Source organism: Aedes aegypti, chromosome 2, assembly GCF_002204515.2.
Source record: "Aedes aegypti strain LVP_AGWG chromosome 2, AaegL5.0 Primary Assembly, whole genome shotgun sequence".
NCBI lineage: Eukaryota > Metazoa > Arthropoda > Insecta > Diptera > Culicidae > Aedes > Aedes aegypti.
Genome location: NC_035108.1, coordinates 67,650,304 through 67,668,935, shown reverse-complemented (window position 1 = coordinate 67,668,935; position 18,632 = coordinate 67,650,304). Strand labels below are relative to the sequence as shown.

General features: G+C 37.3%; 1 protein-coding gene across 1 annotated transcript; it reads left to right on the top strand.

Moving 5' to 3' along the window:
• Positions 1 to 325: 325 nt before the first annotated feature.
• LOC5570391 (pupal cuticle protein Edg-78E) lies at positions 326 to 17,845 on the top strand. The gene is made up of 2 exons (XM_001659049.2): positions 326 to 472; positions 17,327 to 17,845. Exons 1-2 carry the CDS (start codon positions 461 to 463, stop codon positions 17,765 to 17,767), a joined length of 453 nt encoding a protein of 150 aa, XP_001659099.2. The 5' UTR covers positions 326 to 460; the 3' UTR covers positions 17,768 to 17,845.
• The last annotated feature ends 787 nt before the right edge of the window (positions 17,846 to 18,632 follow it).

The following is an 18,632-nucleotide window of genomic DNA, read 5'->3' as shown; positions in this document are numbered from 1 at the left end:
CGGCCACTGTAGGTTGTGTGACATTTCGAAAATCCAAAAAGCTTACGATCATGACCATAGGCGCGCGATCACCCCAGAATCGTACTTGGCGAGGATGATAAATGGGTTCGAAAGCCGTGGCTTTAATTCGGTTGTAGTTGGAGAGAAGCTTGAGCAGAAAAAAAAGCGCGCTACACATCTTTTTCGGATCGCGGAGGGAGGGATAAGCCAGCAGCTTCCTTGTACAATTTGTTGAACTGATTCTAAAATGCGTACTGGTTTGGATGCTACTATTGGGGGGTTGTTTTCGAAGATTTTTTTTTCGGGAATGGATGATGCGTTTCGGTTTGGGTGAAGATTACCACTTTTGAATCATATAAAAGCTAATGGGGCTGCTTCGAGGAGGTTAGTTCAAGTTGTTTATCGGTAGAGCTAGAAAGAGGCTCCGGGTGTTTTGAGTTATAGTTCTAACCGCAGAATCATGATCAAGTTGGTGAGTGAAAAAATTTACTGGTTGATGCGGAAGATTCTTTCGAATTGGATTTGACGGTGTTATGAGGTTTTAAAAAAATCATAAAGATGGAAAGTGATACAACCAATTTTATTTTACGAGTGTTTAAGAGATTATTCGTTTTGTGAGGTTTTCTGAGTGATGAAAATTAACAATTCGATCACAGTTTTTACTGCATGAAAACTTCCGATGCATAGCTTAGTTTGTGTTCTGTGAATAATGTCAAAATCTATTATTCAAATGTGTTCACATAAATCATATCAACAAAACTTGAACAGCAGGCTTATCTTATGAAGTTCTTCATGGACTTTGTTCAATGTTACAATCACAATTTCAACGTAAGAGTCTAGTTAATTCTTATATTCGTGCTTGATAAGATTGTCGCAATGATGGCAAATGTGATTTTAACGTTATATGATATTTCAACAATTAGCTTCACTTTCAATTTTATTGCATGGTCTTCTGATTGATTTTATAAAGTGTTTGTTTTCTAACGAAGCCGAGAAAAAAAAGAGCAGCAATCATACAAACTTAAGGACATAAACAACAATGCATCAAATTTACTTTATCAGCACTTTTTTTTTTAATTTTCCGTGATCCCAGAAATCCTCATTTCCCAGGTTGTTAAATCCCAGGAAAATTGGAAACCCTACTCATTTTTAACACTTCAGTCGTCGCGCTGAGTATACCCCATTAGGCATAAAGACGTTAGGCATAAGGAAGTTATGCATAATTATGTTAGGCATTATGGACGTTACGCATAAAGACATTAGGCATAATGGATGTTAGGCATAAAATACGTTAGGTATAATGGACGTTTGGCATAAAATAATAATTATCATGTCGACAATTGTTCGGGTCTACAATTTACAAATTCCATTACATTGATGGGGATGGATGGGTGTCTTTAAGATGTAACAGTTCGTAAACAATAGTGGAAAATTCATACAAAAAGCGTTACGAGGGGTGGGTGAATTGGTTGATTAGAAATTACTATTTCCGGTGTTATGAAATTGACAATGCATCCATTATCGCAAGATATGGAAGAAGATTGTTATCATGTTAATTGTTATCATTATTAAAGTCCAGTTCAATCCATTTTTGTAAGTGTCCATTTATTTTGGCGATGTGCAAGTGTTATTTATTTCTAGCGAAGTTTAGTTTGGTGAGTATATGACATTTTCTGTTATATTTCTCTTACATAATTGGGTTAATTCTAAAGAAGGGAAATTTTCCATATGATTATTAGTACCTATAATACTAATGATTAACTTGAAGACAACAATCTAGAATCAATTCAAAATTTCATGTCATGATAGGTGACATTATCTTCAACAATAATATGCTGGTAGTGTGACGTCCGTAAAAGCGTTACATTTTCACTCCGAGTCTGCTCAGAAATTTAATTTGGTGGTCCTTTGGCTCTTCTGCCAACAATTTTCAATGATTTTCAAACATTTTCGATCAGCCACGTATGAAAGCATTGCCGAAAGCACCTTGTAAATACTTGATATTCGTCGAGTTTGTCAAGCTAAAATTTAACATAGCATTTAACATGACGGGCATTTTCTATGGAAATATTCCAATTACAATTCCAATAACTATTAGAACAGCAAGAATTCACAAAACAGCATATAATTGTAATAAGGTCCCATTCTTACAGTCATTTGATTGACCGGGTAAGTATAAAGAAAAGCCTATGATTTAAAGAAGGAAAAATGTATGATGGAAGTAAGAGTATTAAGAGCAATAGTGATATAAATTTTTGAATAAGTTTGTCTCGAAAGCATAGTTTAATTATAAAAGAAGACAAATTTTCTGTTTGAAAAATTAGCAGCACTAACTCCAATAATTTTGTTTATAACTATAAAGAACAGCCTTCAATTTAAAGAAGGGTTAATCTCTGATGAAAAATTTGCCAATAATATGTGTACAACCAAACTCAAAAGATGTGCAGCAGTTACAGCGTCGTTCATGTTCTTGGCATTACGCCCCAACCCAAGCTCTTAGCTGAGTGTTCTAGGAACACTTCCGCAGTTATTAATCAAATGTTTGCTTTGCCAATGTAGCTATTTTGCATTCTTATTTGTGTGAGTACATTTATACTTCATGGCCAAGGATCGACTTGAAACCGAACTAAAATACCATCAGCAGGGCTTTACTCTATGGTCACAGAAGTTACCACGAAGCTAATGAAGGCAATTAACAGCATTTTTATGCCAATCATTTAATCAAGTATTGTCCTATAAATTGACCTCAAAAGATTCAGAACTATGGGACGACTGCAGGGCAATCGTATTTTAAACGACACACTTTTGATCTTTGAAGCCCTCCACAATTACCAAAAAAGTCAGCTCACTTTTCATAATAAATAGTGTATTTTTTAAAATTTTGGAAATTATGCTAATCGTCCAGTATGCCTAATGTCCATTATGCCAAACGTCCATTATGCCTATCGTATTTATGCCTATCGTACTTATGCCTAACGTCCTTTTGCCTAACGTATTTATGCCTAACGTCGTGCACCCCGTCGCGTTGTTGAATTTTGTACAACACTGCCAATAAACCTCGCTTTTCGTTCACAATGGCAGCGCGGTGGTTTCCGGTGGCAAATCGCGTGACGACTGGAAGGTTAAAATGGGCTATCATATTCAGAAATTTCTATGTTTTAGAACTACATTACTCAAAAAAGATGCAATCTATGAACATGACATCTTCAAACAAATTTCAGAGAATTACATGGACCAATAATAAATCATTTTGAATCCATTTTAGGCTCTGTATAGCTGTTTGTCTCAAAAACATACCCTTCGAATTATTTTATAAATTTTCTTGACAAAGATGAATTTCAATACTTAGCTCGGCAAGCTATACCGTTTTGATTCGAATCCCGGACAGCTTCAAATTCCGGACACTCTACTTTGTATGGGAAAGATTTCACTCGAAATGTTTCAAAATGCGCCGTCAAAAAGTTCCCAATTTGAATGATGATTTTTATAAACATTTTACATAGCAATCCATGAAAATTTACAATGTTCAACTAGTTTTGACGTCTTTCTAACGGCTTGGCGTGTGTAATTAATGATTCGATTATTCTGATTGTGTTTAAAAAAGGCTGTCCGGAATTCGAAACAAAGTGTCCTGAATATGAAGCGAAAGTGTGGTTGTGTCCGGAATAAAAATCATGAAAAGGCCGAATATTTTTATCGATTAAAGTGAATTAAAGATGTGGAATCCTAATCTTCGCCCACCATTCGAAATTTAAGTGTTTGCAAGGGCTGATTACGTTAAAGTTTTGTGCAGAACGATTCAATTTATATGTGTAGTGATTAGTTGTACTTCACTGAAGCCTTAAGTGTCCGTAATATGAATCAACACGGTACATAGAATGGTCAAATGCATTAAAATAATGCGATCAAAGCATACGTGTTCTAATATTGTGACCAATTCATTTCTTCTTCTTTCTGGTGTTACGTCCCCACTGGGACAGAGCCTGATTATCAGCGTAGTGTTCTTGTGAGCACTTCCACTGTTATTAACTGAGAGCTTACTATGTCAATGACTATTTTTGCATGCGTATATCGTGTGGCAGGTACGATGATACTTTATGCCCTGGGAAGTCGAGAAAATTTCCAACCCGAAAAGATCCTCGACCGGTGGGATTCGAACCTACGACCCTCAGCTTGGTCTTGCTGAATAGCTGCGCGTTTACCGCTACGGCTATATGGGCCCCTGACCCCTGACAAATTCATACAGGCATTATTAAGGCACTAAATTGCTAAAACACCTGATATCAGCACTTTCACCGCATAGAAACCCTATTATTGTTTCTTAGCGCGATGCATACATGCATTAAATTAACACTTAATTGGCTCTTTATACGCATATAGGGCGTTTTGCAATGTTGCCCAGTGTTTTGACATCTGCTTAATTTGTGCATTTAATGGGAGGATGATGGATTGGCTTTTCAGTCTTGACAACATTGAAAACTGTTTTTTTTTTACAAAATAACATATCAGTTAAAAAAAAAAGCCAATCCATCATCAACAAGAAACTAAAGTAGAACAACCAACGATGTAGTGGTAAAAGCTTAGCTTAGCTTAGACTGACTACACATATCAATGGTTGCCATTCCGTGAAGATACACAAAAATTCAACTGGAAGTTCAGCTAGGATGCACCAAAATCTTCTTCAGTGAGCAGAATTCAGTGATTTTATTTATACAGGGCCGCCCACGTCCTTGCCGTCAGGAGGGATTGGGGGAAGGAATGTTAGTGTGTAACCTTTGCCAAATGGAGACCGTGTTTACCTCTGCATCTCCACAAAGCTTACTGGGATTAGACCTTGATGTACGACTCGAGTGTGGTACAGAGGAAAAATTGGGAAACGTCTCTGTACCACGCCACCTTTATTTGGCTTGGGCTACAGGTCCGATGTCCCCCGGGGCTGGGAGCTTGCTGATACCTCTACGCAATTTCGTCACCTCTGGCTATTCGGGCATATGCCGAGGTCAGTCCTGCAATTTCGGTGGAGGGAAACTTCCGGTTCACAGGTGCCTCGACGACCATTTGCCGGGGCTGTTTCGTGATCTACTCAGTTAGTTCCCGGCGGAGGATCTAGCCAACTCCAACTCGATGGTGGTCAGTATGGTGCCGGGGTCAGTCCTGCGATTCTTATCACCACTTCTTCCTGCGTTTCACCCATCACCGTTAGTGAAACATCATCCGCAAAAACAATCTCTTCCTTACTGGGTAGCCGCAGTGTCAGGACCCTTCGTACATCCCGTTCCAAAGAGTTTGACCGAGAATGGAACCTTGAGGGATGCCCGCTGTCACTTGCATTGACTTCTGCCCTTCATTTGTTGCGTACACCAGGATTCTGCTCTGGAAGTAGCTCTTCAGGATTTTGCACAGATAGTCAGGAACCTGCATTCTGTACAGTGCTGCGGCGATGACCTCCCAGCTGGTGCTGTTGAATGCGTTTTTCACATCTATCGTGACCACGGTGCAGTATCGATCTCCTCATCGTTTCTGCTTTGACACCTTTTCAGCACACTCAAGTACTGTTCGAGTCTATCGTCAATAAGCTTTTGCGGAATCCAAACTGCATTTGCGACCCGCGCTCACTCTCCGTATCACTTCGTCAGCCTGTTAAGCATGATTCTTTCCAGGAGTTTTCCGAGCGTATCCAGCAGGTAAATGGGCCTTAACGAGGCTGGATGTCCCAATGGCTTCCCTGGCTTTGGAAGCAGTCTACATTCGGTATTCCATCTGGACCAGGGGCTTTCTTCAAGTTTAGACACTTGCCGTTCCTCATCGTGTCCTTCTGCGTCTTCACCAAACGTCACCCGAACGTAGGATCGTGCCTCGGGAAGAGAACCTCCATGATCAACTTGAGCTTGTCTGGGCACATCTCAGCTGGTGCCGAAGGACTCTTGATCTTTGCCATAATGACTTGATACGCATTACCCCACGGATTGGTGTCAGCTTCTTGTAGCAATTAGATTTACTAAGCTTGATCTTCCGTTTGAGTGCAGTCCTAGCTTGAGCATGAGCATGAGCATAGATGACCGTACAATTCGTAGTTGCTACTCCGTGATTGACCAGAACAGTCGAAGTTGCACAGGGAATTTGTGAATGGGGCTTGGGATTAGCTTACCATTCTTCAATGTGCACAAGTCGAGAGCTCAAGTTTTAAATGTCAATAACGACGCCGGCCACGTCCTTACGGTCATCGGGGAAGGGAAGGAATGTTGATTAGACAACCATTGTTACTAGAGACCGGGTATACCTCTGCATTTCCACAGTTGTCGTGGAAAGGATATTGGGTTAGTGGGATAAGGTAAAGATCTGGGAGTCATCAGTGGTTGGTGATGCGATCCATGATATAGTCACGCCTAATCGGATTCGCGATATAATTCGAAAAACGCATTGTACCCCGAACAAGCGTTCATCACTCGCCCACGCAAGAGCAAGCGACTCGATCAATAGATCAAACACTACTAACGATCCGCGGCGCTTTTTCATTTTACTACTCGACCGACGCGCGACATTTTTGATCCTGCCCTCGTCACTTGCCCTCGCAAGAGCAACCGTCAAGGTCGAAAGATCAAACTGAACTCAACCCCGTTTGAGTCCTAGCTTCTCGAAAAACCGTCCTTCGCTCCCTTCTCTCCGTTTCCGTCCTTGCTCTCTGAGCCCGTCTTCTGGCTCTGAGACAAGCAGCGCTAAGCGTGCTGAGTATGTCATTCCACCAGTAAGCTGGTTATCGCTCGTTATCGCCCAAGTAACAATTTCAGTGCTTTTTGATCTTAGATGTTATTTATGGAGGTTTTATTAGAGATGTATTCATACCTAACAGATTTAATAAAGCATTGCAAAGTGCCAAACGTTCTTTTCAGGTAAACCCACTTTTAAATGCTTTGTAGATATCTACAAGAGCTACCGTTAAAACTTATTTGCTGGCCACTTTTGTTGATAATAAATTGTATTTTGAAGGAGCTGTGTAGTGTCTATTAAAACCTAAACATAAAATCTTATCTTGCTTGTCTTGTCAAGGCATGGGTAAAACTTCTAAGACTACACTAAGTCGTGCTAAATCTCAACTGTCTGATGCATGTTATTGGAATGCAGTCTGCGTGTGGTTATCAATATCATTATTTATTTATTTATTTATTTATTTATTTAACGGAAAATTTTGAAAGAGGGAAAAGCCCCTTTGAGTGATATCATTTCGAAATCGTTCTCAAAAGGGCACAAAACCTCTTTATCTTTTCTAATAACGTTACAAAAAGAATCTTAAAACTATAGGCTCAACCGGAAATGATCCATATCAGAGCCGATTTCTTGAAAAGGAAATTCCAATAACCAAAAATGGGAAATAGTTGAAGTGAACAAGAGTAGGTTATTTCTTGATTTCTGAAACGAGAGATAAAAAAAGCAAAACAGTATCAAATATTATAACAAATATCTTTGAAAAAATAATATAAAATTTGTATCATTGAAAGTGATCTGCTACCAAGAATATCACGAACAGATATGGGTACTGTTATGTCTAAGTTCTTGTATTTTTCTATTATTTTTTTCTAGGCAAATTATATTTTTTGCAATGAAAAACTATATGATCAACATCTTGATAAGATTCTCCACAATCACATAAATTAGAATCTATTATGTTAATACGATATAAATGACTATTACAAATATAATGATTAGAAATAAGCCTTGAAAACATACAAATGAAATTTCTACCGACAGACATTTTTTTAAACCAGGGACTTTCAGCAACAATAGGAACAATTGAATGACACCATCGACCTTTATCACTCGAATTCCAATCAACTTGCCAAGAATCCAAAGCCTGTTTTTTTATTCTAGCATAATATTCTGTATGGAAAATATCACGTTCATGAATAACTTCACGAGTAGCTCCTAATTTAGCTAAATAATCAGCTTGTTCATTACCATATATATGACTGTGGGATGGAACCCAAACAAATTTAATTATGAACCCCCGAGAATGCAAATCACATAATAATTTTCTTATCAATAAAATTAAATAATGGGTTTTGAAATTAAAATTAGTAGATTCAATAGAATTAATACAACCTAAACTGTCAGTACAGATAACAAACAAATTTGGATGATAATCCTTTATTATATTACATGTGAAGTACAATGCTACCAATTCAGCTACAAAAATAGAACAGGGAGATTTCAATTAGTAAAAATGGACTACATCAATATTATAAACTCCAAAACCTGCATTATTTTGAATCAATGATCCATCTGTGTAATACACAAATTTTTGATCAAAAGCAGAAAATTTTCGTTCAAAAAATAATTTAGCATATTGAATACACATATGACTTGGTATTTGATTCAATTCCAAATGTAATGATTTATCAACAAAGATCTGAAAAGAATGTACATGTATATCACAATTATAAAATGTATTTGATAAAACAGGTAATATATTTTCTGAAAAACAATGATTAAACGAGATCAATATTTTACTAGTAGAATTTATTCTGTGTAAATCTCTTAAAATTTCCATAAGAGGGTGTTGATTTGTGATGCATTGAACAAGAAATTTACAATTTAATTCATGAAAACGAATTTTGAGTGGAGCTACTCCTGCCAAAATTTCAACAGATTTTGTATGAGTAGAATTCATTAATTTCAAACAAATTCTTAAACAACGAAATTGAATTTTTTCAAGTTTTGAAAAATGAGTTTGAGTTGCACAACCAAAAGTAAAACAACCATATTCTAAAACTGAGCGTATTGTTGTTTTATAAAGAATAATCATATCGGATGGATGAGCACCCCACCAAGTACCAGTTATAGTACGAAGAAAATTAATCCTTTTAAAACAAATTTTCTGAATGTATTTAATATGAAAATTCCAATTTAGTTTTGAATCATACCAAATACCAAGATACTTGTATTCATATACTTGTTCGATTTCATACCCATCAAGAAATAAATTTACACTTACTGTAGAATGTTTACGTGAAAATATAATATACTTAGTTTTTTGCACTGAAAACGTAAAACCATTATCGTGAGCCCAGGAACCAATATTATCTAAACAAATTTGCATATAATGGCGTAAAATTTCTCTATTATGTCCACTTACAGAAATAACGTTATCATCAGCGAATTGACGCAAAATACATCCATTTGGAATAATAGATGAAATATCACATGTGAATAAATTATACAAAAAGGGACTCAAACAAGATCCTTGAGGAAGGCCAAAATAGCTATTACGAGTGAATTTAGACGACCCATTGTGATAAAAATGCATAACTTTGAAAGAAAATAAGTTGTATATGAAATTGGATAATATTAAAGGAATTTTATAAGTATTCGTTTTATTAAAAAGCAAATCAATGAGTACTGAGTCATAAGCTCCGGACACGTCCAAGAAAGTAGAAATAGTATCCTGTTTTTTATTGAAAGCAAGTTGAATTTGAGAAGCCAAAACTGCTGTGCAATCACGAGTACCACGTCCTTTTCTGAAACCAAATTGACAAGGTGATAAAATATTATTATGTTTAGCCCATATATCAAAACCATTCCTTCCATAAGTTTACGTATGCATGATAAAAGACTAATAGGTCTACGAATATCAGCCAAAGAAGCATCTTTTCCTAGTTTAAGTATACTAACTACTTTAATTGAACGCCATTCTAATGGAATAATATTTTGCATAAGAAATGAATTGTAAATTGAAAGTAAATGAACTTTCCCTTCATAAGGTAAATTTTTGAGAACGATAAATTTAATATTATCAATACCTGGTGCAGTGTTATTAGTAATAGACAGCGCCAAATCCAATTCATGTAATGAAAATGGCAAACAAAGCTTCGGGAAATAATTGACTGATTGCTTTGTTTTAAAATTAATAGATTGAGGAACAAAATCTGGACAAATTTTAGATGCAAATTGATCAATCCATTTATCGGAATACTGCAATAAAACAGGAGGAGAATTATCATAATTTCTTAAATTTCTTGCTACAGACCATAATGTGGATAATGAAGTTTCTCTATCAAAATTTTTTATGAAATGTTTCCAATAATTCCTTTTTTAAATTTAGTAGTACGAGTAAACCAAGCTTCCGCTTTTCAATATAAAAAATAATTTTCTCTAGATCCTAAACGACGAAATTTTTTAAAAGCTTCCGATTTATTTTTTAAAGCAATTGAACAATCATTATCCCACCAAAATGTTGGACGTTTATTTTTGTTATTATTACACAAAATTTTATTTTTCTGAGATTTAAGTAAGCAATTAAACATCAATTTAATGAATTCAGTATAATTTTCGATTGGGGAGTTTGAATTTTTAAGATTAATTAGTGAAACAGAAATTAAATCTGAAAATTTAACCCAGTCAACATTTTTTGAATAATCAGGAATAGAAGAATTTCTTTGAAGATTATTTTGTGAACAGTGACTAAAACAAATCAAAATTGGGAGATGATCACTATTATTGGGATCATTAATTATGCTCCAAGTTGACTTAAAAAATAAATTATTTGAACACAAAGATAAATCAATACATGAATTTTGTAATGGAGGAACAGCAATTCTGGTAAACGATCCATCATTTAAAATGTTTAAATTATATTCATCAATCAAATCCAATAATAAGGATCCACAACCATCAATTTTATCACTACCCCAAGAATAATTATGTGCGTTAAAGTCACCCAAAATATAGAATGGGTGAGAAACACTGTCTAAAATCATTTTTAATTCAAATAATGAAAAATTTATATTAGGAGGAATATATAAACAAATAATATGAAAATGGTAATCCATATGTTTTACAGAAATAATGACATATTCAAAATGTACATTCAAAGATAAATTAACATATTTAAATTCAATACCACTTCGAATACCAATCAAAACTCCTCCAAAAGGAACATCTCTATCCTTTCGAATTATGTTAAATGATGGAATACGTAGAATTTTTGATTCAGTTAACCAAGTTTCATTTAAACAGAATATATCAATTTTGTTATGCTCAAGCATTACACTCAGTCTATCTATTTTTGGAATTATGCTTCTACAATTCCATTGTAAAATATTCAAATAACTATTGGAATTCGAAGCCATTACGATGAAGCAATGATGGGTCCGAATGCATTCAATTTATCAAGCAAAGAGGCAACAAATGGTAAAATAAATTTAATAATTTTTTTCCAGAAATCACTAAATCCCAACAATTCTACTAACTCCTCCAAAATTGCTAAAATTGAAGAATTTTTGTTAACATTATTGTTATCATTAGACGTATTGGCATTTACATTACTATTTGATGGATCAGATTCAACACGTTGGAAACCTGGAATAATACGAGAAGATGAAGAATTCAATCGCGGGAAATTTTCATCGAATGATTTTGCATTTGAATCAATTTTAACTTGAGCTTTATTTGAAACTTTTTGAATTCTTTTTCTTTTTGATGGAGGTTTATAAATAAAGTTATCTAAATTCAATGTGTCATCAAATTCATCATCAGTTAAGGATTCATAAATATTTGGAGCGGTACAATCCGCCAAGTTTTTCAAAATTTCAGAATAAGAAAACTGATTTCTGTTTTTCAATTTTTGATGGAATTTGGATTCATTACTTTTGTATACAGGACAATCTTTCAAAAGGTTATGTTTTTGATTACAATATATACAAAAATCAGAATTTTTACTACATTCTGATGATAAATGAGATTGACCACATTTAGAACATTTAGGCTTATTGGAGCAAAATTGATTCGTATGTCCGAAAAGAAGGCATCGTTCACAATGCATAATTTTCGGAAAAAAAAGTCGAACACGAAAAATTACATTGTTTACTTTAACAAAGTCCGGAAGTACTGATCCAGCAAATGTAATTTTCATACAATTTGAATGAACATATTCAGAACCTTTGTCATTCAAAAAAAGTTTGGACAAGCGATGGCAATCTAAAACATCGACGGGAGAAATAGCTTGATTTTTAAAAATGCCAATACCATGACTTAAAACTTCGTCACATTCTAAGGATTCATCGTATATAACACCACTAATTTCGCAGAAATTGCATGGTGCATATACACGATAAGATCCTGTAAAAAGTTGTGATTGCAAAAGTGAATTAGCATCATCACGAGAACCAAAAATAACTCGTAATTTGTCTAGTGAAATCTTTTTGATTTTCTTGACAGAAGAGTATTTTTCATAAATTTTGGACGAAATTAGTATCACATTTATTGGTATTTGTTTTTTCCGAAAAAATACCACAAATGGACCAGCAAAAGCAGATGGATATATTTTTACACGAAATGGTTTTGTAGAAGAGGTTGATGGTCCTGGTGGAGGATCACCATCTTTCAAAATAGAATTAGGCACATCAACATCCATGATTTGGATGCAAAAATATAAAATATAAAATAAAATCAAAACTATTAACGGAAATAATATATGAAAGTAATAATAAAAAGATACTTAAAAGTTCCAAACTTGATTTTTCGCGCGAAGATGAGACTTCAAGCTTCAAGCTCTTGGTAAGTTTCAACTCTTCACACAAGCAACAGCTGCTCCCGCACCACGCAGCCAGTAACTTCTTCCGCACCACACAGGCAAAGCTTCTACCGCACCACACAGGGAAAGAATTCTCTAGCTTGCAAGAAGATTTCGAGCTTGAAACACGATGAACAACGCCCGCTTGAAAATCTTGTCAAAACCGCATCAAACAGGAAAACATCAACGACCGTGCAGCACACAGGATCAATGAAAATCAGCCACTCTTCAATCGAATCCCAAAAAGCTCGAATAAAATCTTCAATGGCTTGAAAATTTTCTCACCTGAAATGGAGAGAAAAATGTCAGTCGCTCGCAAAAACACATCAATATCATTATGTTGATAATGATAATCATGTAGTAAATTATGGATTAATCAGAACGCAAACATAGAAATGACAAATATTCCTTTCAAATTAACAGATTACCGTATAAAGCATATTTTTCCCATGCTTGTCTGAACTTCCCGTTCTAGTGGGACAACTATGCTGCACACAACAGCTGAGCTACACCAAAAAGGCTTTCATTTTTCAGGCACTTATCACTTACCGTTTTCTGCATCAGTACAACGAATCAAGCACGGCGGGCTTGATTATAACAATCTAGTCCAATAAAACAGTTAGATGCATAACGGCACAAATTTAATAAAATGAATTGCATCACAAAACTGAATCTTCCGATTTGTTTACCTTTTTGACAGCACTAGCTTTCCTGAGTGCATTAAGTTTAAGTCAAGGCTCCCAAAAAACCTATTTGTCTTAGTGCGGAACAAATATTCTGATTTAGGAATATTTTAGCCAGTGAGGGTTTTGCGCACGGTTTCTTAAGATCAAAAGCGTTTATGAATGATTATATTGTTCAGAATAATCACCAATTGATCTTAAACTATCCCAGACAAGACCAGCAAGATTTAACTGGATCGAATCCATTTTTATTGTCGCCGTTTCTGATTGATAATTACAATATGCAATCAATTTATGATTGAGATCAGCATGAAATCATTCTGAAAATGGAATGGAGTAAAATATTAGATAGCCAATAATGATGTCGTAACTGCGGCGCGTTGCTGTAAATCGAAAAATTTTATTTCATTCCACCAGTAAATTTTTATTGGCAGGAATTCCACGCGATCGTAAGGAAATTTTCTGCCACGCAAAAAATGATTATTTTAATTGATTATTATGAGTCGGCAGACATCATGACGGTTTCAATATCAAAAAAAGGTTATGGTTTATAAACAACTTATCGGTTGATGTTTGTTCAATTATAAGCTCTTAACATTGGTTTTATTCCGTGTATTAGGATATCGTAAAAGATTTAATACCGCTAGTTGAGCTCAATAAGGCTATAAAATAGCTCTTATGAATGTTTAATAGCATACTACAAGGGTATATGTATTCATACGATACAAAACTAAGAAGTTTAGAAACAGTTTTAAGGTAAAGTCTTAACAACCTCCTGTAGTGTGGGCCTTTTCGGGCTTAACGGAGTTTTATCAAAGGTTTATTAAGGTTATAAAGACTAATAAGTTCTAAAATGAGTAACAACAGCTTGTAGTAAATGAAAAAACTGAAAATGTTACTTGGGCGCCGTCTTGACAAATTGCTTCAATGAATAGTTCCCTGTTGAAAGCTTTCGTCTTTCACTTCCGCGCGCTTGTTATTCTTCCCATTGTTTGCGCAGGGTTACATTGACTGATGCCCTCACAAATTCTCCAGTTCATATTCGCCAATAATGCAGGACTTCCGTTTCTCAGAAATGTGCTAACGGAGCCTTCATTGCACAATCGCACATCTAACATCGCTAAAGCTATATACCCTCTTGCGTTGTCACTCTGCTGCCACATATCATAGCCCAGGCATTGAAGTCTCCTGTAATGAGTATCGGCTTCCTTCCGATCAACTTGTCAGTTAGCTGATCCACCATCTGGCTGAACTGCTCCACTGTCCACCTCGGAGGTGCATAACAACTGCATACATCAACACCGTTGATTTTGGCGATGGCGAAGCCTTCACCTGAATTGTCCACCACTACCTGGATAGGGAATCTTCCCAAAACGTGTACCGCAGCCGTTCTCGTTCTATCTACCACCCAGTTGCCGTTATCAGATAGAACTTGATACGGCTCTGCAATAATCGCCACGTCACGCACATTTGCTGTCGTTGACTAGCACAACAGCTGCTGTGCGGTGTCGCAGTGGTTCAGTTTGATCTGGGATATCTTCATTGATATTGGTCTTTTATCGCCCTCTTGTAGGCAGGGCATTTGAAGCCACCCGTTTGATGGTCATTTCCATCTTCTGGAGTGCATAGCATGCTCTTTGGGCTCTGCGTGCAGCCTTTCACAAGTGACCCGGTCCCCACAATTCTAGCATATTTTGGGCCTGTCCGACCCGTTTTAAGCACTTGAAACATTTTTGCTTGCTTGTTCAATCGCGGAGCGCCTCTCAATCGGGATTTCGACCATCGACCAATTGACACTTTGCCTATCTCCAATACCTTGTTTGCAGCGGTCAGCGGCAGACGAATCATCGCTGTCTGTGTGCCTCCATACACCTTGGATTGGATCGCCATTTGTACATCGCCTCAGCTATTCGTCTCACGATCTCCGGGCATAAAGCCTTTCCTTCTGCCTTATCACCCAGCGATTGAACCATGCGCTCTTGAATAGCCAAACTGTCAATTGTAGGATTCTCCTTCAACGCAAAGAGCATCTCACCTTTTTGGGTACGTCTGGCTTCGACTACGTTTTCGCCCAGATCCCTTAACATCGGGTCTCCTTTGACGCTTTTAAGTGAGAAGCGCTGCGTACGTCATATCATCGAGTTCGGTGACCCTCTTCTGTGGCATCTGCCAAGGGAGAGGCTTTTCTTGCTTGTTCTGCTCCATTTTCTGTACCTCCGTCCGCTTTTGCTGGGTTTTCTCGCTTCTGCAAACGACTTTTTCTCCACCCATTCTCCCGCGGAGTGACGTTCGCACTGCGCATCTCTCTTGGAGCGGCGTCCCAGTATCCTGTCATAGCTGCTTTTTGAATCCACCTGGTCTTCCATCTCCCGGCGAGGTTCTGCTCCTCTTTGGAGTCATGGAAACTAATGTGGTGTACCTCTCTCTGTTCAGCCCAGACACGAACATCCGACGGCTGGAAACTTTCTTCTCATCCGTCACCCTCTGGCGCTCCTTGTCAAACCATTTGTTTCGCGGGGTCTACGAGCAGTACCTATTACTTCTCGCACTGCTTGAGGTTTCCGCTCACATTGATCTTACTTTTCCACTCGTCCAGCTTTTGGTGGTATTCAGATGTAACACCGTCTGCTAAGAAATGCTAGATATTGAAACGCATTGTTCGCTGTGGTTTTGAATTCGCTACAGTTGATAGAAGCTCTCGATTTTTACTGACATTAATGACATCTAAGAAATGTCGCCCTCCACTAGAATATGGTCTATCTGATTGTAAATACCACCATTTGGGTGCCTCCAGGTGTGCTTCCGAACATCCTTGCAAGCAAAGAATGTGCTGCTGATGGCCATCCCTCTGGCAGCAGCGAATCGTAACGGAGTGGCATTTTTCATATGCCATGAATATGAGCCAGAAGACTCGCTCGTCTGGGTTCATTCAACGTCATGACATTCCAGGTACCAAGTTTTCTTTCATAGTCCATGTTTCGTTGCCTGGTCGGTTGCCGAAAATATCGTTCTCTGTTTCTTTTTTCTACATTTTCCGTGATAAGTTAAAATTTGGTAGGCTGCCTCACCGAGGTCACGCTACAAACTGGACGCCAGAATAGATGCTGTTTGAGTCGCACCTCCTTGTGGACAGACGTTCAGGACGCACCCTCTTACTCTAGCTGATGTCAGAAGTACAACAGTGGCTACCAGCTAAGTGACGACCAGAGCTATGTTGAACGCTGCCTCCTGGTTGTCGACTCAACATTTTGCATCCCTTTATAAGTTATGACATGTTGCTTTTTTTAAATTGAATGCTAATTATACTGAGAATAATTAATCGATACTACTTACCGATGGGTTTTGATGGGCCTAATAGATGGGTTGATATAGGTATTATAGTGCACATCAGCGAGTAAATTGTTCATATAACATCGAAGAAATTTGATCCTCCTGTTACTCTTTGATACAAATTTCAATTCTATAGATCCATACCGTAATCCGGGGGCAAATTGATCACTGGGGCGAATTTGATCAGGTCGATACCAAAAAACATTTCCTCCCAAGGATGCTGAAGGTTTCGTTAACACCACAGACATTCCATGTTTTCAAGTTTATAGATGCCTAATAATGATTTTGAACTATTTCATTTTTATTAGGGTCAGTTTTGCATAGAAATATTTACACTCTTTGAAGGTGTAATCAATGCAGTTGGAAATGTCGGTGCTAAACGATCCACCATATACCAGTCTACATGTTAACTTTGAGTATTTAAAATGTTGTGTAAGCTTAAGTATGAACTGTTGAACTTATTTTTGATATCATACAGCATAGCAAGTATAGTATTTTAGTCATAAAACCGTTTATTCTCAAATAATGTGCTTATTTCTAAGGAAATTACCTACAATTAGGCGTATTAGACAAATTTTAAAAGTTCAATTTTGCAATAAAATGATCAAATATTCGAGTTGTAAGATTTTTGACATCATATTCAGATTCAGGAGACCAAAATTTAGTAAATAGGGATTTTTTTTATTCTTGAACTTGCTTACGGTTCCTTCAAAATTAAAAAAAAATGTCTCATTTCCCGCCATTCAAGATTGCCGCATCCCTGCTGATCGCCACAGTGCTGGCCGCTCCGCAACGTCGTCCGAACAACTTCGGTAGAAGCTCCAGCGGAGACGAACGGTCCGCCGTGATCCAACAGGACGAATACAACCTCAACCCGGACGGATCCTACGTGTACAAGTACGAAACGAGCAACGGCATCAGCGCTTCGCAAACCGGTAGCGCCAATGGACAGTACGCCAACGGATACTACAGCTACACGGATCCGGAGCAGAACCGCGTCGAAGTGACCTATCTGGCCGATGAGTTTGGATTCCAACCACAGGGAGCGCATCTTCCGGTGGAACCTGCGGCACCGGATCACGTCCTCAAATCGTTGGAAGAAATCCGAGCTGCGGCTGATTCCAATCCGGAGCTGGATATTGCTTTGCTGGATTCGACGATCGCGAGGTTGAGGGCTAACCGAGGTTAGATGGAGGTTTGACTGTGGCGAGAGTATTTGTGATATGTGTAAGCAATTATCTAATAAATAGTTGAAATTTGAAAAGCATACTTAGTTTGATTTTAACAGCTGTGGGGGCACATCAAGAGTTAATTAAGTATCAATATTAACATATCCTATTCATAATCATCCTAGATAGCCGCGTAGTGACGGTGGCGGTTGTTTCAATTGGTTGGGAATTGACAGTACGAACTGCCTTTTCCGTTGGTAAAAGCCCTCCTCTCAGGACCCCTAATTCACCGTGAATAGTTAACCCGTATAGGTCTGGATGAGCGCAAAAATTCTAAAACCCACACCGTTCAGCGACTTCTTAATGGATTCAAATGATTTTTTTCTCAGTACACATATCCAATTTCTAGAAGTGGACAGAGCAACGCGGAAATATTCCTGTGGTCGGAGATAATCTGGTGATCAGTGGGTACTGTGCGTTTGTGCCCCTGGAGGTTGGCTAATTTCAAGTCACAGATAATTTCCGGAATCGGTTATAATGTGGCCACTACATGACGGAATTTTAAGAAAATTGCATCAGTGTAAACCTTTTGAGAAACGATTAAATTGGATAACTATGAGATTTGTCATTTGATTATTCCTACAAATGACCATTTTCGGGTCCCGGAACGCCTCAAACTTACGATAAAGTGGCCGATTTGTATCTGAACATCTGTGTCAAGTTTATGGGAACGTCTTTAAGTGCACAATTACGTTTGATATCTTCTTTTCGAGAATTGAAACGGTTTAGTATCAAACGAATCTATAGTCGGTTCTTCCGGGCATTAAGTCCAAATGGCAAAATCCGGCATATTTTAAACTTACTTGGCATGTCCCAAAAACTAGT